General features: G+C 39.2%; 1 protein-coding gene across 1 annotated transcript in view; it reads right to left on the bottom strand.

The window, feature by feature from the left end:
* Positions 1-15,109, bottom strand: part of wdr75 (WD repeat domain 75) — a 30,357-nt gene extending 15,248 nt beyond the window's left edge. Inside the window, exons 1-12 of the mRNA XM_036585314.1 lie at positions 15,006-15,109; positions 13,282-13,411; positions 11,064-11,129; positions 10,867-10,966; positions 8,547-8,671; positions 6,996-7,066; positions 6,639-6,755; positions 6,311-6,399; positions 6,018-6,176; positions 4,412-4,471; positions 4,201-4,313; positions 24-199 (exon numbers count right to left, since the gene is read on the bottom strand). Of these exons, the coding sequence (XP_036441207.1) occupies positions 24-199; positions 4,201-4,313; positions 4,412-4,471; positions 6,018-6,176; positions 6,311-6,399; positions 6,639-6,755; positions 6,996-7,066; positions 8,547-8,671; positions 10,867-10,966; positions 11,064-11,129; positions 13,282-13,411; positions 15,006-15,091 (1,292 nt within the window). The 5' untranslated portion in view covers positions 15,092-15,109. The remainder of the gene's footprint in view (positions 1-23; positions 200-4,200; positions 4,314-4,411; positions 4,472-6,017; positions 6,177-6,310; positions 6,400-6,638; positions 6,756-6,995; positions 7,067-8,546; positions 8,672-10,866; positions 10,967-11,063; positions 11,130-13,281; positions 13,412-15,005) is intronic.
* Between the last annotated feature and the right edge of the window lie 5,877 nt (positions 15,110-20,986).

Raw genomic sequence — 20,986 nt, forward strand, 5'->3', positions numbered from 1 at the left:
TAAGCATTTCATAACCGGTGTACCTTTGAGCTTTCTCATTGTAGCCCCAAAGTTTCAGAGAAAACTCCAGATCTGATGTGTTGCGTCCCCTCTCCTCTACCGTCGCCAGCCAAGTGCCTCCGACACTGAATGCTGCCTTCATCACCTCAAACTGGTCCAGTCCTTCCTGATTGATGTACTCCTGCTGCACAATGTCCAGCTGCAGGGGGAAAACATGAATAAATTTAAATACTCTGAAGATTTCAGGCTTTAAAAATTAGATCTGAATAGGTTTTAAAAGATAAACCTTTTCAAATTGGCTCAGATGCTATTATACATTATTTTACATATCAGGAATCATAAATTCCTCCTATTTAGGGGGTAGATATAGCACAGTGGATAATAGCATTTACCTCCACTTGGCAGACTGGGGTTTGATTCCCAGCCTTTACAAGCACACCACACTATTCCTCTGTCTCACGTGATGTCACTCTATGACCACGCTGTTACTTTAATGACTGGGAGAATTAAAATATATTACAGGTGCTGACAGTTTAATGTGAGAACATCCATCAGAAAACAGAAATTAATCGTATTTCTGTTTTCCTGTGTAAGTTAACTGACATGACCATGTCTAATTACTTCAGTGTTTGAGCGGTAATATCATTCATGTTAACGTTTAGTGTGCATAAGCTGTCAAAACTGATTCTGAAACAGCAGCATCAGTAGCTCCTTCATAACAGTCAGGCTTTCAGAGAGCTGGAGAGACAGACTACAGTAAATGTAACTACGTATGAGTCTGTAAACATTACATTTCAGTTCTCAAAACCGATTTAAAATGGTAGGTGACTATAGCGTGAAGAGTCTTTATCAGCGTAACAGTGTTTGTGTCTGTATGTAGGGCAGCGTGTCCAACAGCAATACTGAAGACTTTAAATCAGTAACTAAAGAGGAGTATATGGATCATTGTTCCAAACAAGTTCAAAGCCACAGTTAAAAACACATTTTGGAGTTTTACCCAACATTAAACTTTACACCTAAATGCTTCTGAATCATTTGAATAAACTTGTGCCTTAATTATGTTTATTTTATAAAAATAGAAGACTGAACTTTTGGTAGAGAAGAAAAAATGGCATCAAAAACTACCAACACCTCTGAGCATGACTCAAAAATGCTAGCCAGTACATGATAAGCAACCACCACTGTGAACGAAGATGGAGATTTATTTGTGGTGGGAAGAGAGACCTCTTAAGATGCAGGTGGAGAGCCGTTACGGAGCTCATAGGGAGACCTATGTCTATAAACAGACACAGTCCTACTGCTGAAAGTTAACCACTGTATATTTCCATCTGCACAGTGATTCTCAACCTGGAGGTCATGAGATAATCCTGATACAACATGACAATTTTACGTTTAAGAATGACTCCTTCATTTAATCTTTCATAACCATGGTTTGTTTCCATTAAGCAAAAATAGACAGCGACAGCAAGAGTGAAGGTGTGGCTCTGAAAAGGTTTGCGGACTTCTGCAAAAACTTGCTTTCACATGGATTTCATGCACCGTGAGAGCCTTGACTAGACGGGTTCACATTAAATGGCTCTACAGCTCATGTGATCGCAAGATGCTTACAACAAGTTTCACTTTTCAGTGGACCCCTGGATCCGATGCATGTGACCATTCACGCTTTATACACTTCCCCATGTAATGAGCAGCAGCTTGTAGCAGTGTGAAAGTTTTAAAGGAACACTGTTCTGTTTAGACCCAGGGAACCAACACAGCATTTGAAGTGAATACATTTTCACTGTGATGTTTAGGAAGGGCTCTAAGAGGCATTTTCACAGTGATTTAATTTGGTTATGCCCAACAATGTAAACATAGCAATGGTTCGATATGAGCATAAAGGCGGTTACACACCGAAAAAATGGGCACAATGTCTAGCAAAAAGACACCTTTGCTTCTCGTGAAACAGTCAAACTGACTTTGTAACGGATGCTTTACATTTTAGGAAAGCAATAGGAGAACGGAGAGTTTCACCACCTAGTTAAGGAGATAAAACTTTATGAGTGCTTCCAAACAAAGCTGGGATCTCAGCCAACTTTAAGTGGATTTCTGGAGACACACTTCCACACCTGACAAAGTACAATTGGGTATCCTTGACTCCTCACACATAGCGTAAACAGGGAGATTGGGCTACTTTCTACTTTAAAGTGAAAACAGTGTGAAGAGCTTCATCACCTCATTCAGAAGCTGAAACTCTGAGTGCTTCTGCACATGGTTCAGATGTTCACAGCCAGGTTCAGCCCTGTTTGAGCTGGTTTTGGAGACTCTGATCCTTTTGACATTTAATAAAAAGTTCAAGATTGCTGGGACACAGCCAATTTGTCAGTTTAGTTGTTGCTATGACAATGCCAGAGAGGGCAGTGATTGGTCAGCTGGTTCATATATATTAAAAAAACAAAAAAAAACAAAAAAACCCAAACACACACATTTGGTGTGGAAGATATCGTCAGTTATACACATGTACTAAATAATTTGTCTAAATAAACTGCACAAATAAATTTATTTTGGTGCGTGACGGCCCTAAGCCTGCTTGTCTATCCAAGATACGATCATGTAAACAATACAGGTTGTTTGTCCTTGTCCAACTAAGGTCAACTTAAGCTCACGGCTATTAAAATGTGGCCCAGGTGAATATTTGCCAGACTACTGGAGATAGATTTGGACATGTAAATGCTTACATCAGTGCACAGATTCTGACATGGAATTTATGCAACATTTTATGACAGCTTTATGACACAAAAACATGCGTAAGCGATTTATAAACCAGCTCTTATTACGGAGTGGAGGAAGAGAACATTTTAAAAGAAATCCACATCATATGCGTGTAAACTTAGGTGCGTCACGAAGAGGGTGGAATACATTATAGGTAAGACTGTACTGGCATGCACATAAAAAAAAGACTATAAACAGACTTTTAGACCATGAGGGGTGAGTGATATAGCCAAAGTATAAAATCAAGATATTTCATTGCTTGACGTGTCACGATGTTTAGTTTTTCTGTGGTTTGATAAGCTCTAGAAAAAGGTCTAAGGTCTGGAAAAAGTATTCATTACTGCTATATTTGAATGGTCATTTTTGTGAGTTTGTGTGTGAAAACAGTCATAATTTTTACATGATCATTTTCTCTCTTTATCTCTTATTAAACAGGCTGTTTTTGCTACTGTACCTTTAAGACTTATATATGTAAACAGGCTCTGTAACGACTAGCTGCACTGTATTTTGCTTCATTCAGAAAGCAGTCTGCCCTGAAGCACTCCTGAAAACTTCAGCATGAGCGGGCAGAGCTAAACTACTGTAGGCTGCAAATATATAATGCATTGGTTTTTATGACTTCACACAAACAGCGCATACACATTACCCTCTTTTTGCAGCTTAGTTTCCATGGATGGACTGTATGGACTAGGGAGCGAGCGGTACGTTTTGAAACTATGCTTTCGTATTACTCCAAACTCCTTTATGTAAAATATGTGAGAAAGTTTCAGTTTTCAATGATACGAGTCCTTTAAAAAAATGCTATGGAAAACTATGAATACGTTTTTTATGAAACGTTTCACATACTGTGCCGCACTAAATCAAATTAAGCAGGACTAATTATGCTCTATCCTGCCTTCCGCCCAATGACAGCTGGGATAGGCTCCAGCACCCACCGCGACCCAGAAGGAAAAGCGGTTTAGATGATGGATGGATGGATGGATAATTATGCTCTAATGAAACAGGTGGTTGCTGTTTTGTAAGTACTGGTGACATCCAAAATGTGCTCAGAAAAGCACACTGTGATGCAATGCCAAAATTTTTGTTTCAGTCCAGTTCCCTAAACTAAGGACTTAGATTACTGTATGCACGTAAAACAGCTAGTGTCAATCATTAGAAGACGGAACCGAAAATTTCTCATTAAATGTTTCTTAGGCTTCCATAACAACTGTTTTCTTTCCAATCATCTTCAGGCATGTGCTTGCTGCCAGCTGACCCACTTAACAAGAAGCAAGTGAACTCTTAACGAACTTGACAACTTCTTGGTTGTAATGAATTCTTAAGCAAAATGATGTTGCAAGGGAGCGGGAAGCTGTTGATGCAAAGACATTTGGGCTGAATCACAACACAGGGTCACTGTAGCCAGGAGTCAAGGTAACCTGCCCCTTGTGTTTGCTCTTGCATGCTTACACTGTAAAGCTGCTTGTCCTGCTGTAGAGAGTAGAACTGAAGGTGTCCCGGCCTTCCATTCATCACCAGAGCCCTGGTGCGTGGGTCGATCATCAGATCCGTCCAAATGTTTCCTGAAAGAGAAACAGAGGAAAAGAGCTAAGGTTACAGGCAGGGAATCGTTTAGCTGAGTCACAGTAAAGTAAAAAAAAAAAAGGCTGTAACTGCACACCTTTGACCAGGCCCTGAATCACCGCCGACAGTTTCAGGCTGCAATGAATGATGTTGATCTCTGTCAGGGATTAGAGGGAAAAGAGGGACAACTTAAATTTTCATGGCACAATTAGAGCTGGGCATCGTTCAAAGCATCAAGTTGAAGGAGAAAAAAAAAATAAAACCAAAAAAAAAAGTACATGGCACATTAAAGCAAATGAAAGAATGATCATTTGCATAATGTTCACACAATATTTATATTATCATGATATACAATAATAGGTTCTCAGAGATTTAAAATACAATGTGGTGCTGAGGTGGGGGGCATGGCAATGAACCTAAAGCATAAATTAATAACATGCATATAACATGTTATATGCATGTAATTTATAACAAGGATTGCAATCAGCTATTACAATATCACAGATTTTCATTTACAAACTAAGCAGGTATGTCAAAAGCAAACAAATTGTAACAGTAAGACATATTTACGTGCTTAATTTAGGTCTTGGTCTTTTTTGGGTATGAGCATTTTTCCCCTGTGAAACTATAATCTGTCAAATAAAATATATGTATACAAATTTTAAGTAAGTACATACTGTAAGTACACACACATTATATTTATATATATATATATATATATATATATATATATATATATATATATATATATATATATAAAAAAAACAAACAGATGGTCTGACTTGTTGCTTGTCTGAGTTTTAACTTGGCATCTGTGTGAGTGCTATAAAAGACAGTATTTAGATCCATTTTGCTCCAGCAGGTTGACAACTGAAGAATGTTTTTACACTCTGCAGGGGAATAACGGCGAACTGAAGTGTCATGCTTGACAGCAGTAGACTCAAATGTCACCTTTTACTTATATATCAACCACAGAAATGACCAAATGAACTTTTCTAATATAAAGAGCTATTTCTTCAGACTGTATTTCAGTAATGTTTAAGGCTTACTGGCCGCAAAGCACGTTTCTGTGAATTTACATCTGCTACCTTGCGGTTTCTTGTTAAAACATTTCTCAGTACTCATCTGTTCAGTAAATATTAGATAAATCACTAGCGCAGCTGCAACCTGGCATTCTTTCGAATGAAGAGAAAGCAAATTCAGCCAGGACACTTGTGCTAGTTTCTTGTCCTAGTTAGTAGTAGCAGTGTAAGCGCTGCTTATTCTCCTGCTGGCGCCTCCACTCCACTTTCTCTCACTCTGCCTCCTTCAGTCTCTCACACTTTACCTCTTATGACCTGAGCTACACTCACGAAGTGGACAAAATAAGCCTGTTTTTTCCAAAAAATGTTTTAAATGGTTGAAATATACTTCGGCAGGTCTCCATATACTTTGGCACACCACCAAAATAAAATCTATGTTTGTAAGGACTAATATCAATTACCAGCTCAAGGCTAGTCATGACTTTGCATAATGAATCAATGGCTTTAGAGCTTTAACTAATTTCATGCTCAATGCACTTCACATACTGGATTATAGAAAATGCACGAGAAAGAACAATGACTGGTTATTGATGTTATCGACCACACTGAGGTGCTATTATCGGTTATCATATTGGTAAACCCCTCTGTCTATTGAGCCGGCTGATGCGTTGAAGCTCTTACTGTTGTCCGAGTGGCTCGTGCTGTACATCTGTCCATCTGGAGACACACAGATATGAGAGATGGCTCCGCCCAGACGAGGAAGGAAATCCTTCTTGTTCACTTCGTCACAATGCCATTGGACGAGCACAGACTCCACGCCACCACTCAGCAGGTGCATGCCTGTACAGAAGGATCAGGTAGCAGAAGAGAACAGGAGCTGCTTAAAAGCCAGATTCGGAAAAAATTCCACGAAGAAAAAAAATCCTCCCAAGACGTGTGAAAGCTAGAGAGTGCTTGTGAGTAAGTTATCGTACCTTCTGGGGTAAAACATAAGGCGCTCACAGCATCGTGGTGCCAGTGCTGAGTGGAATATGTGTACTCTTTTTTCTGATTGAAGTTTCTCCTGTTCACGAGGAAAAAGATAGAGAAATCAAACATGTGAAACTTAGACGTGTTTTTTTTTTTTAAATTTTATTTTTCCTTCTCCCGAGCAGGTGCTTAGAACGGTTCACTGACCTTACAAAGCAACTTTTTTCTTGATAGGATAGTATTATATGAACAGAAAAACAGGGCAAATACATTGTAATAAAACAAATGAGGAACTTAATTTGAGTGATTCACATCTGCCACCCACTCACTCACCAGAGACGGATCTTGCCGTCTTCGTGCCCAGTAGCGATGCAGTCATCCTTAGGATGACAGGCTACACACGTGAAGGCGTTTTTGGCACCTTTCTTATCAGTGGCCTTCAAGGAAAACCTTCATTAAAAATAAACGAGAATTAGACAGCGGACTTTGTCACTCCCCTGTCCACAAAAAAAGGCACCTTGGTAATTGGAAACTGCGTAATTGGAAACTGTGGAAGAGTCAAACAGGAAAACATGGGCCCCCTGACAGAGGCATGTAAATAAGCACTGTGACTGGGCATGTTCTAGCACGCCCTTGACCTCACAGGATCTATTAAAAGAACAGCTGCATCACTGTTAGTGTGCGATTTACCGGTACGTCTTCTGCTTCCTGAAGAAATACACGCTGAGCTGGAGACCCACAACAGTGGCAACATATTCACCCTGCAAACAAATATAAAAATATATATAGTTTAGTTGGTTGGTCCCACAACGGGGAAATTTCACCTCCGCATTTTAACCCATCCGTGCAGTGAAACACCACATACACACTAGTGAATGCACACACACTAGGGGGCAGAGAGCACACTTGCCCGGGGCGGTGGGCAGCCCTATCCGCAGCACCCGGGGAGCAGCTGGTGGTTAGGTGCCTTGCACAAGGGCACTTCAGTAACGCACTGTCGGCCAAGGGGATCGAACTGGCGACCTTCTGGTCACAAGACTTATTTCCTATCCTCCAGCCTATGACTGCCCCCATATATAAGTAGGGTTGCGACAATATGGCAAAAATGTAATATCGCAATACTTGAAAACATTTTCAAGACATTAGGTTTTCAGAGGAGTGATAAGGTGGTACAAGACAAAACCCTGTAGTGCTGCATTTAAAAAACAAAAACTACGAATACAATGATTTTCATTTAATGTTTCCCATACTGCACTGAATCCAGTTAAACAGGGCCAATTATCCTCACTTTGTAATGAAACACGCAGTTAGTGAGGATTCTCTAAGAACTGACGATGCCCACAATACGTTCAGACCAGCATATTGTGACTAACTACAGTATATGATAGCAATACAGCCACAGTGCTCATCCTCACCAAACAAGCAAAAATAAAACACGTAAATGCATTTGACAAAGTACAAGAAAATCAGTTTGTTCTGAAATCTTAGCTTTGAGTTTAAAAAAAAAAAATGTTAGTTTAGGTTAGAGGTGGGCATTTCAGTCAAATTTGATATTCAAATTTGTATGGCATTATTGGGGTGGGGGGGGGGACAAAAAGCCAAATCAATAACAGTGTGTGGCAGCCTTTAGCCGATTGCAGTAGTCTTTCTGTGCTTCCTTCTTTGGACTAAACACATCAGAAACTGTCTAAAACGCAAGAGGCAGAGTTCAGATACCTCATGGTTCTTAAATACGAAAACTTTTTTGAAAAGCTCATTTACATATTTAAAAAGCTAATTTAATATTGATTTAATGAAACATTCATGAACATTTGAATGTTCTGACTCATCCCTAGTTTAGGTTTGCGCTTATTATAGTAAAGAGATGCTGAGTCCCTAAGTCTAGTGGACATTATCACTCCATACTTATCTTACTTTCATGCCTTGCAAAACCTGCCCAAGTTTCACAATGAAATGTTCCAAGATGACAAAAATAACAACATGACTGTTGTTCTAGGGTGAGTTTTAGCCCCTAATGGTTAAGCTGTAACAGCAAACAATTACATGGACAAATATTGTACAGCTTCCTCAGGCTTCCTTTGAACAAGCACTAAACAAACAAACCCATTACAAACAATATTTATGTAACATATTTATTCTCATTCATGAATTCCACCCACTTAGGTACTCAAAGCCTAGCTCTTAAACAGAGGCCATACAAGAGACCTCAAGGTGCTCCAAAACAGCCCTAACAACACTCACCCCTCGGCCCATGGCTGTGGAACCAGGGTTGGAGCTGATATTACACAAAACAGCAGACATCTCTCTTGCTTCCACCTCTTGCTCCGGCACTTTGGGAAGATGTAAGGCCACCAACTGGAAGTTCTCTGGAGACACAAACACAGACTTTGAAACTTGTGTCTGCAAACACATCTTGAGCATAAATCATGCAGCAAAGGGTCACAAAAACTAGCAATCACTTGCCAATGAAGGCTCATAACACGCCAAAATATGCCAGCTAATCTTGCTCCACAGCAGTGGTTCTCAATCCTGGGCCTACAGTTCCTCTGCCATGCACATTCTAGAGTTTTCCCTGCTCCCATCATACTTAATGCAACTAATGAACTAATTGGCTGTCTTCTTGATTCATCTCACTCTTTTGAGTCTCACATTAAGCTGGTCACCTAAAATGTTGATTAATGCTTTCATCTTCTCTCGCATTGTTTACTGTAAATCACTGTTCACTCAGCAGCCAGGGTTCTTGCCTCCACAAAAGTGCACAGCTCATATTACTCAATTGCACTGGCTTCTTATTAGTTCTAGGATTAAGCACAAAATCCTTCTTTTTACCTTCAAGGCTCTACATGGTCTGGCTCCGACATACCTTTCTGATCTTATTTCATTATATTGTCCCTCTCGTTCTCTCTGATCTTCTAATTCTGGACTCCTCACAGTTCCTTCAACTAGACTTTCTACTTTGGATGGCAGATCTTTCAGCACTGCTGCCCCCGAACTCAAATTCTCTACCTTCTACTCTTTGTAATTGCTTGACTATGTCTGCCTTCAAATCTCTGCTATAATCGTTCCTTTTTTCTTCTCTTTACTCTTCTTGATTTGTAAAGTGTCCTTGGGTTTGTGAAAGGCGCTATACAAGTTAAACGTATTATTATTATTAACCCATCCCGAAGTGAACCAGGTGTGCTGAGCCCTATTCAAGATGGATTCGTTTTGCCTGAGGAAGCAGTGTAATTTGAGCAATTACTGGTGAAATTTAACACAGCTGGTTTTACTCCAGTACAATATCCTCAGTTCTAACAAGTCTGCCAAGTAATAATTCCAGAGAAAACTGCCTTCCATAATTCTTCAAAATCAGAGCTCCTTTTGAAATGACCTCATGGTAATGTAATAACAAATCCCAGTATCAGACGATCACACCTCACCTTTTTTGTCGATTGAGAGACAATTTATTATAAAAAAAATTATAATAATAATACTATAATCGACATTTTGCTGATGACCTAATAAGGGGAGTGACAATGAGTGCGTTTACATGCACTTAATTACCCGATAACTGCAGAAAATCAGATTTTGTGAGTGATCCGATCAACATGTTTACGTGAACTTAAGCAATCAGATAATGGGGAAACTCTTGGTCTACATGAGTCGGGCAGTAATCGGATTTCTGCTTTGGACTGAGAAATCTGATTACTGAGCTAAAATCCAGCTCTCTTTATCAGATTTCTAGACCTTACTCTGATCTAAGAAATCAGAGTATGCTGTTTACATGACAATTCGAATAATCAGATAACTGCAGGAAACGGGTTATGATTGGATTACTGAGTGCATGTAAACACACCTACTGAAGTGGCCCTGAGATTTCTGTCCTTTCAGGTGTCATTTGGTGAATCAGGTGAATGAGTCTTCTTCGCTAGGCTAATGCTGGTATTAACTGGGAGTTAGTTTTTGTTGTTCGTTTGATTGGACCTGTTTAATTTGAATGATAAATGTGTGAGCTGAACAACATTCTGTGGTGGCTGAAGCAACTTCTTTACTCGTGTCTGCGTTTGGCTCCTACAATAACCGTGACGTAAACGCTGATGTTTCGATATGGGCTGCCTGAGGTAATTTGGGGAAATTATACAGTTACTTAATCCATTACAAATCAACCAGTCAAATTACGTTACTGGAGCTCCTCTGGTAAAACAAATCCAGCCTAAATAGGGCTTTAGCCCTGTCGATGGTTAGGGTGAATCAAATTACGATCAAATTAAATGTCTGAATGCATTTTCTACTTGTGCAGCCAAACATAATGTATATGGAACTTTTTGGTGTGATGACAATGTAAAATTGACAAGCCACCGCCACCCCCCGTAATTTATACCAAGAATTCTTATCCTGTGGGAATCAGAAATAAACATTTCAGACGTCCTGAGTAAAATTTCATTACCTCATCTCTTCACATACAACTTATCCTGCCCTAGCAGCACTTTAGACCAGGGAAAAACAGTATAACCTGCAGGCCATGATTGAGAACCACCGCTCTACGCCAATCACATCAGGACAGATTAAGTCTAATACTTACCGCCACGTTTCTCAGTTTCCATGTGAATAGTAACAAAAATGACTCCAACATGTTTCTCTGAGACATACACAGAGAATATCGGGAATCCAAAAACAAACGTCTAAAGAAAGAAACAATGGATGAAACAGAAATTAAGATGTTTTTCTAAAGTCAATACACCCAGATTTGAGCTTTTGACACTTTTTTCTTTACTCTACCTTGATAAGGATGCCATCAATGAAGTCCCACAGTCTAATAGTGCCATCTGCTGAACAAGAGTAGACCTGCAGAGAAAGAAGCAAGCAGGAAGGTTACAGCTTCCTTCTGTTTATGGCTTAATCTGAAAGGATGCATTATAAGCACATATTAATAATTTGCAGAATAAAGACAGTTAACATCAGCACTGATGGCCGTTGTGGCCAGTTGCAAGCGATTTCAGATTCAGGTGAGGTTTTCTTGGATTCATTTCGCTAATAAAGAGCACATAGAAAGCCACAGCCCATAAAACAACCATAGTCCACCATAATTCAGTTTATCAGCCAAACAATGAAGATTGTTGAGTAAAACTTCACAAAATAAATAAAAAAAAAATTAAACAATTTTGATTTTTGGTCTACGCATTGGTTTACCTCATTCATTTAGCATGCAAACAATGGGGAGAGAAAGTGCAGACCCACAGCACGTAATGGACCGAGTGGTCCCCGCTATCGTGATCGGTGTTAAACAAGAATGTTCTAAACCCGATATGTTTTGCCCTGTGTACGTTTTTTTTGCACAATGTCACTGGATTCTCTGAATTACAAGATTGTTTAGTAGTCAATATATGAATATAGCTACACTACTGGCCAAAAGTTTTGGAACACTGATATTTTTCCATGTTTATGAATATTTAGACAGTTCAATGTTTCAATACACTCTGAAACTACATAAAACAACTGGAGAGACAAAAGAAATAATGGAATTGTTTTAACAAAATTTTATCCAAATTTATGACTCAAAGTAGCCACTTTTACTGCATTTTGCTGTCAAAATAATTGGGCAGCCCTTTTGGTTCAGGCTGCCAGTTGCCGACTCTGTATCCAGCAATCTGGCCCCAGACCAGCACAGCTTTCTTACTACCACTCGACCTGTCAAACCTGCAGCCCCAAAGCTTCTCTTCAGAGTTGAAACTGAGCTGATCCTCAGAAATTTGTCTTGTGATCTGTTGGGGCTTTGGGTCTGCCAGACCTTTTCCAATCAGACTTTCCTCCAGTTTCCAAGTGCCTGAAACTGTCCTCACTGACTCTGTGTCTTTCTTTGCAATGGCACACTTTTAATGGTTACAGTGGTCTGTTTTCCGTTGTTAATTGCCTTTTTCTTATCATTATAATAGCAATATACTACATCCTGCAGTGCAACATGAGAGTTTAGTCTGTTCCAACACCGATTTGTGCAGACAGAGGGTTTGTAAGTGATGATAAATGTTGGGACACCTGTAGGAATTGTTTGCATCAACTTTCAAAGCTTAATTTACTTCCATTGCCGCCGAACAGGTGTAAGATGTTTGCCAATGACGTGATCCCAGAATAGGCCTTGAACTCCGAAAAACTCTGAAATCGACATTAATTTTTGAGTTTTCAGTTTAATTTTCTTTTTTTTTTTTACTTTTGCTGTTTACTGTTTACCTCTGTACCAGGTTATTCACTGGACCTGAACTGCTTAAAATGTTAATAAAAACTGGAAAAACTTGGGACTGGAAGTGTACATGCTACAAGCTACTGCACACTGAAATGATGTTGCACAAAAGTACGTTTCTCTCTATACATTAACAGCATTACATAAAACAGCTACTCAAACTGTAGGCTAGCACTACCAAAGCAACCTAACCACCACATTTGGCAAAGCTTGCTGCTTAGTGTGGGGTATTTGGTTGAAGTTGCCAGTCTTATGTCAGTTCAATGTGTAGCAAGGTTAGCCTGCATGTGGCAATATTCGCATATCGACTACCAGACTCATAACTCCAGTGGGTCCAGCAACATTCAGAGGTAAAAGCGTATCTGCGGCAAAACGTATCCCCACAGGACGAGAAGGCAGCAGTTTTAAAAACCTCCATTTATTTTTCCAACACTGAGAAATCTGCTTGTTCCTAACATCGCCTACTACAGAATAATGTCACGACTTCGGAGATCTATAAGCTCTGAGGGTACAGATGGGACAGCCGAGAAAACTTTGAACTCTGCAATTCAGTGAAAGCCTCTCACCATAGAGTCGGGAAAAACGTTCACAAATGATTTGCTGGAAAATAGCGCAAAATTTGAAGACAAGCAAAAAAGCAACTCAACCATCACGGTCCAGTACAACATGACACGGGCCAGAAACAATGACTCACCTATACACAAGCACTTCTATAATACACTGAAGCTGTTTGTCTATGAAGAAGATACGATTAATACAGACCTGGAGGTGGTTGGCAGGATTCAAGACAACGCCAGTCACTTGGCCTGTGTGGCCCTCTAGCACATGGACGCACTCCTCTGTGCTGGTGCTAAACACTTTGACTAAATCCCCTGAAGCACATATCAGGAACCTACAATAAACAAATAAATAAATAAATACACACACACATACAGAAACTGATGATGGGAGAGAGTGAGACAGTCTCAAAATGAGCATTAGTGAGGTTAGGTGCTGATGTTGGTTGATCAGTTCTGGACACTCCAACTCATCCCAAAGGAGTGTGTGGCTGCTCCAGAACGTCCCATTTTATCGAGCAGAGCTTTTTTATTGAGATTATATAAGCTGTGTGCACACCGTTTAACTCCTGCGTCACATGTGGGTTCACCTTAAAGGAACTGTTTAGAAGGGGTGTCTGGATACTTTTGGACACAGTTAATTTCACAGTGTTTTTGCAAACACAACTATTAAAAGTGCAGATGACAAATTAAATTTGCACCAAAGAGTTTTGGTTTTTAGTCAGTGTAGCATCTGATTTCATTTTTGATTTGCACTATTATTGTTTGAAATATAGTCAGGAGAATTAAATGGTCTATCACTACTGACATAAAGACGTGTAAATTATTTTGTGTCCTGCTTCTGTCTGGACGAACACAGGAACCAAGCCCATGTTCTCCATCAAAGGAACTTAAGCAGCTCTCTCTGATGTGACCATGTCTAAGAGGACAGATGCATTTAAAAAAAAAAACAAAAAACAAAACAGATTTAATACATAAAGCAATTAACATTTGAATAGCTTTAGACGTTAAAGGGGAAATTCTACACAAGTGAATGGATAAGATGTACATAGTCATTCAGAGTGCTTTGGTGTGAAATGCTCTGCTGTAGAAAAACAGAAGTGTTCACAGTGGTGGTGATAGGAACCAGACATCTTAAGAGTTTAATGCCTCTAAAAGCTCCATCAGAGAAAGTTATTACATGAAATGGCTATGAATACAGAGCTTGATGCCAGAGACATTGTTTTATGGCAGCTCTGTGACAAAGTTTTGGTCTAAATTGTACTTTAATAAACATATTTCAATTTATTCACGGTGGAGCATGATCTAAGGCAAAATAGTCCCCAAAGAAATTTTGTTTTTTTAGGTTTCTGATTATTTGACAATCATCAGCATTACATATGATAACTCAGAAGACACGTGTCGGTTCACTGGTGGTTTGGGATAGTAAATAAAATGGCTATATTTGTGTTGTAGACATGGTGACCCCTGGTTCCCATCACCACCACTGTAAACAAATCTGACTCTGTAACTTTCTCTACAATGAACCATCTCACATCAAATCACTCTGAATGACTGCTCACATCTCAAACACTGAACTATAACATATAACGTGTTACAGAAATTTTGAAAAATCAGTGGAGTTCCCCTTTAAGTCTGCCATTCAAGTAGATGGCGTATCAACACATGGGGCACCGGCAGGTAACCGGGTGGGGGACATTAACTCTGGTAGGGTTCAGAAAAGCTGTGCCTCAGATTTAGAAGGAAACACTGTTAAAGATGTAAGAAAAATGAGAATTTTCCTGTTCCACCTTAAATGGTGCAGCACTTAATGGTAAGTGCTGCACGATTTAAGGTGGAACGGGAAAAATCTAATAAGACGCTCCTGTTTTCACCCATCAGGGCGGCCGGTCAGAAAAGCCTTTAGGGTTATCATATCTCTGCTCGTACCTGCTGTCTTTAGAGATGATCGGAGCTCTAAAGTTGATTTTATTGCCGCCGCAGCGAACCACGCGGGTCCCACTCTCCTCCACCATGTTGATCTTCTTCTTCTCCTGCAGCACTGGAGGCGCTGCTGCCGCCTAGAGGCTGGAGAGCGACACGCAGGCCTGTTCAATAACATTTGATTTTCTGAGGTCCTCTAATTCCATTACTACGGAGCCCCGCTGGTGACATCCTGTATACATAAAAATAATGCGTGGCCACGACTTAGTAAGGCGTGGGAATGAGATGATTAACGCCTGGCCACGACTTACTAAAGCGTGGGAACGAGATCCTGATGCGTGGCCACGACTTAGTAAGCCCACGCTGTACTAAGTCGTGGCCAGGACTTAATCATCTCGTTCCCACGCATTAATAAGGCGTGGCCACGCATTATTTTTATTTATACAGGATGTCACCACCTACTTCATCACTGTCCACCACTGACAATATTTATGTACTTTTTTCCAAAAAAGTGAGGGAAATTTTGTTTTGGGCCCTTTAACTAAAAAAAAAAATGCAAGTATAAATGTAATTCATTACCCCTTTACTTTTCATTTATTTGGGGGCCCAATCAGAGACTACATTGCTGTAACTGTAAAATAATGATGTGGTTTTATGTACCAAAAAGGATTTTTACAGAACCGTTTTCCAACCTCTCTTTATTCCTTGGAATGAAACAACCTGGTTTTGTCACTGTGCCTTTAAGACTGATTTTCGTATGTTTGTTATTTTTAAAAGCAGTCCAAGTTGAAACACACCTTGTAACTTCAGTGTGAGTGCGTGGGGCTAAACTGCTGTAGACTGATTAGTTGGATAGATTTCAATGTGTTGATTTTCATGACATCACAAAAATGAGCTATATTTGCAGCTTAGATTCCACATATGGACTGTAGGGGCTGGAGAGTGAACAATATGTATTTAAATTTATATACTATATTAAACTCTTTCATTTGAAAAAAAAGCAAGGATAGTTTGGGTTTCCATGATATGGGCCCTTTAAGATTACCTTTTTGCCTTCAAACATATTAATACAAATACAGTAATTGGTATTCCTATTTTATGCGGGATAAGTGGTGTAGATGATGTATGTATGTATGTATTTTATGTGTAATATTAGTATTTCTACTACTGCTACTACTAATAATAATAATTATAATATTAGCAACATGGGCAGTCATGGGTTGGAGGTTAGGGAACCAGCCTTGTGACCGGAAGGTTGCCCGTTCGATCCCCTGAGCTGACAGTATGTCACTGAAGTGCCTTTGGGCAAGACACCTAACCCCCACCTACTCCCTGGGCGCTGTGGATAGGGCTGCCCACCGCTCCGGGCAAGTGTGCTCACTGCCTGCTAGTGTGTGTGTGTTCACTAGTGTGCATGTATGTGGGTGTTTCACTGCACAGATGGGTTAAATGCGGAGGTCTAATTCCTCTGCAAACACAGTTGGCCAATGGTTCTGAGTTCAATTTGACAACACGTGGCTTTTATTATTATATTCATATCATATAGAAATAAAACTGGATTTTTTATACATCAGCTGTAATGCTTTTCTATTCTTTCTATCCAAAATGAATACAAATGGGTTTACAGAATTTTAGAATGAAACTCTTTGTTTACACCCTGGTCCATCTTGATAAAGTATACAACGGGAGTGAGGGGTCTGCACTGCGGGGTCCAGAGGTCTGTAAGAGGGAATGTAGTCACTCCAATCCCTGATAACTGAAGGTGTTTGTGGAGGCTTGGATTTCATTGATTGTGAGTCCAGTGAAGGTAATTTCTGCCAGAGATGTACAGAAAATGTCATTTCTGAAGGAAACATGGGTGAAACAGAAAACATTTTTCTGAAGGCAATACAGGCAACAGCGATGAAGTCCTGCAGTCCAACAGTGCCATCTACTGACCACGAGCAGAACTGCAGAGAAAGAGGCAGACTTTTATGAGCTCTTGCTTTTTCATGATTATACAAAAGTTTAAACGCCCCCGATCAAATGTTTTATTGATTTAAGTTAACACATCCTCTACATGGAGCAAACTGAAATGCGGCATTTTCTTGTAAATTTTAGTGCACAGTTTCTACTTATTTGCTGAGTTTAACATACTGAGAAAAAATAAAATATAAAATGTGCCATAACTTTTGCACAGGCCACATTTCATATTTTTTCAATATGTTAAATTCAGCAAATAAACAGAAAGTGTGCATTAAAATGATGAGGTGATATGGGGATTATTTTTAAATAAGACGTGGCCACAAATTAGTATTTGGAGACCACAAGTTAAGAAAAACTTTCAATATATTTCAATCAAAATTTTGAAAAAATATTAATTTGTGGCCTCAATATATTAATTTGTGTTCTCAGTGTAGTAATTTATGGCCTTAATATAGTAACTTGTGGCCTCAATGTAGTAATTTGTGGCCTTAATGTATTAATCTTTGGCCTCAATATATTAATTTGTGGCCTTAGTAAATTCATTTGTGGCCTCAATATATTAATGCATGGCCTCAATAGAGTAATTTGTGGCCTCAGTGTAGTAATTTGTGGCCTTCGTATATTAATTTGTGGCCACAATATAGTAATTTGTGGCCTCAATATATTAATGCATGGTCTCAATACATTAATTTGTGGCCTCAATATATTAATGCATGGCCTCAATAGAGTAATTTGTGGCCTCAGTGTAGTAATTTGTGGCCTTCGTATATTAATTTGTGGCCACAATATAGTAATTTGTGGCCTCAATATATTAATGCATGGCCTCAATACATTAATTTGTGGCCTCAATATATTAATGCATGGCCTCAATCGAGTAATTTGTGGCCTCAATATAGTACTTTATGGCCTTCGTATATTAATTTGTGGCCACAATATAGTAATTTTTGGCCTCAGTATATTAATTTGTGGCCTCAATATAGTAACTCGTGGTCTCAGTTTAGTAACTCATGGCCTCAATATAGTAATTTGTGGCTTTAGTATATTAATTTGTGGCCTCAATATAGTAAGTTGTGGCCTCCATATACCACTTTGTGGCCATGTCTTATTGAAAATTAATCCCCCTGTCACCTTAGAGACTCCATCCTGAAGCCTGTTCTCTGTAGAGGATGTGTAACTTATTTTCACTTAGAAAATTTAAAAAACATAGAATTTGACTGAACTTCTACGATTGTAGGTTTCTTTAGTTTTGTACTGAAGCTGCAAGGCTAATTTAAAACACTCATGTCAAAATCATCACACATTTCCTTCGAACCATGTCACACAGTCATCTGAAATAGACTCGCCTATGTGGTTTCTGACACGGCAGGCCTGCGTACAGTTATCTACACTGCATCTCTGAGACATTACAGTTGTAGCAGTAGCAGCAGCTGGAATCTCCTTTTATTCTCAGCACCAGGAGGTGGTGTAGCACACGAAACTGACTCAGCACAGTTTGCAAACACCAGAATCCTGAGCAAATGTGTGGAACTGTGAACAACTGCTACAGTGTTTGACACCAGACCTTCAGGTGTTGTCATGCTTCTGTGAGGCCAACAACCTGGTCCAGTTACTGTTGGTTTAAATATGCATCCTTGTTCTCTGGATGTAGGGCGAATAGGCTTTTCACCCAGCCTTTGTGAGAATAACAAGGCAATCAGGAACGTGCTTCAGATTAACACTGTTACAATCCCATGTGCCGTCTCATATCAAAATACGTTTGTAGAGAATATATCTTGGAGGAAAGCATGAACTTTGCCCTTACAGCGTTTCTTGTCCAATAAAGTGAGAGACGTCCCTTAAAGGTTAATTCATAGATTCTACCCCACTAACAGCTTTAATTAAAAGACATTGATACCAGATGTCCATCAGAAACAGCCCTTCATTTATTTGGTTCTGCAGCCACACTGAGAAATTCTGCCCTGATCTTCTGAACTCAATAAAAAATGCACTTTTAAAAACATTGTTCTTTAAGGGTTCTTTAGTAAAGACAGTGGCTCTATATAGAACCATGAGCACTCAATGATCCATTTGCATGCTTAAAGTTTTCTTTGCATGGTGAAATGGTTCTTCAGGTTAATGGAGAATGTGCTGTATATGGTTCTAAATTGAACCTTTTTGAAAATAGGTTCTTCTGTTGTTACAACAGTTACAGACATTGTAGCAATAGTAGAACCCTTTTTGGTGCTATATAGAACCAATTTGAAAAACTTTCTATGTGAACTGTATACATCATGTTCTTCATCAATCTGAAGAACCATTTCACCATGCAAAGAACCATTTAATCATGCAAATAGTTCTTTCTGAGTGTTCATGGTTCTATGTAGAACAATTGTCTTTAATAAAGAACCCTTGAAGAACCATCTTTTTTAAGAGTGTAGCATTAGTGTGAATTTTATGTTCACTTTCTATTTTCATGATTATGAAAATAATGTTCATAAAATATTTTTTTCTAGCGAAGTATCATATCCACAAAAGCAAATTTAGACATATAAAAGCTTTTTTCCTTTTATAATAAATGAACTAAAGCTGTTTCTTGCAACATCTCAAAAAACATTTAAATCAAAAACACAACTGCAAACCGCCAGAGGGCGCCCAAGAGCAAGTCCTTAATGAATGGGGGTGAATGGAGCTCAACGGCTAAAATTGAAAAGCTAAAATAGTTTGTAATAACAATTTTAGAGCCTTCCTTTAATTTTGGAAAGTAGAGGTACATATTTTACCAAAAAGCAAAGAAACCATACATGTAAATTTCATTTTTTTCTTTTTTTTTTTGGTGTAGTTTGTGCTGTATGATGTTAACATTACTACTACTGAGTGCTGATTGGTTGGCATTACTGCTCCTGAGTACTGATTGGTTGGCATTACTGCTACTGAGTGCCGATTGGTCGGCATTACTGCTACTGAGTACTGATTAGTTAGCATTACTGCTACTGAGTGCTGATTGGTTGGCATTACTGCTATTGAGTACTGATTGGTTGGCATTACTGCTACTGAGTGATGATTGGTTGGCATTACTGCTACTGAGTGCTGATTGGTTGGCATTACTGCTACTGAGTACTGATTGGTTGGCATTATCGCTACCGAGTGCTGATTGGTTGGCATTACTGCTACTGAGTGCTGATTGGTTGGCATTACTGCTACTGAGTACTGATTGGTTGGCATTACTGCTACTGAATGCAGACTTGTTGGCATTACTACTACTGAGTGCTGATTGGTAGGCATTACTGCTAGTGAGTGCTGATTGGTTAGCATTACCTCTACTGAGGGCATCTTGCCCCATTTGCTCCATGTTAAACCATTTATTTTGGACCCAGTCGGGAGCGCCATCAGGTGTGTTTAATGAGGCGGTGTGCTGAAGTCTGCAGGGTTTTGGCTTGCGAGGACTGGATCCTGACACATGCACCCTAGGGGACAGGGAATACCCATAATGCACTGTATTGTTTGACTAATCCTACTCAAAGAAGGGAACTTCTCTGAGTAGGATTAGTGAGCCCAGCTGCTATGGCAGCGTTTCCACAGACCTCTAATTTAAGACATTAGGTTATGAAAATGCAAATATGCACTTTCCCCTGAGAAAGAAGTATTCAAGGTACACAGTCGGACCATCGTTGTGCCTTCGAGGGTATTTTTACATTGTTTGTACCTGGAATGGAAAACATTACCTGCGCAGTACCTTTTTTGGACAACGTATGTCATATCAGAGCCTGTAAAAAATGGTTTGTCAACTTATAATGACTTCATGTGGTAACAAGCAGTTGAACTTGTTTTATTCAACTTAAAAAATACAATGATTGAAAGAATAATTCATTCAATGTATTTGTTTACATTGAAGAAAACTAGTTAATCTACTTTTAACTGTAATTTTACTTTTTTTTTTAGGTTGAATCAGTTCAACCTAAATGTGTGACATTTGAATGTGTGACACTGTAATTAATAAATAATATTACAGTAATGAATTTTCTTCTCCATGTGTAGTTCTTGTT

Source organism: Colossoma macropomum, unplaced genomic scaffold (assembly GCF_904425465.1).
Source record: "Colossoma macropomum unplaced genomic scaffold, Colossoma_macropomum, whole genome shotgun sequence".
NCBI classification, from domain to species: domain Eukaryota; kingdom Metazoa; phylum Chordata; class Actinopteri; order Characiformes; family Serrasalmidae; genus Colossoma; species Colossoma macropomum.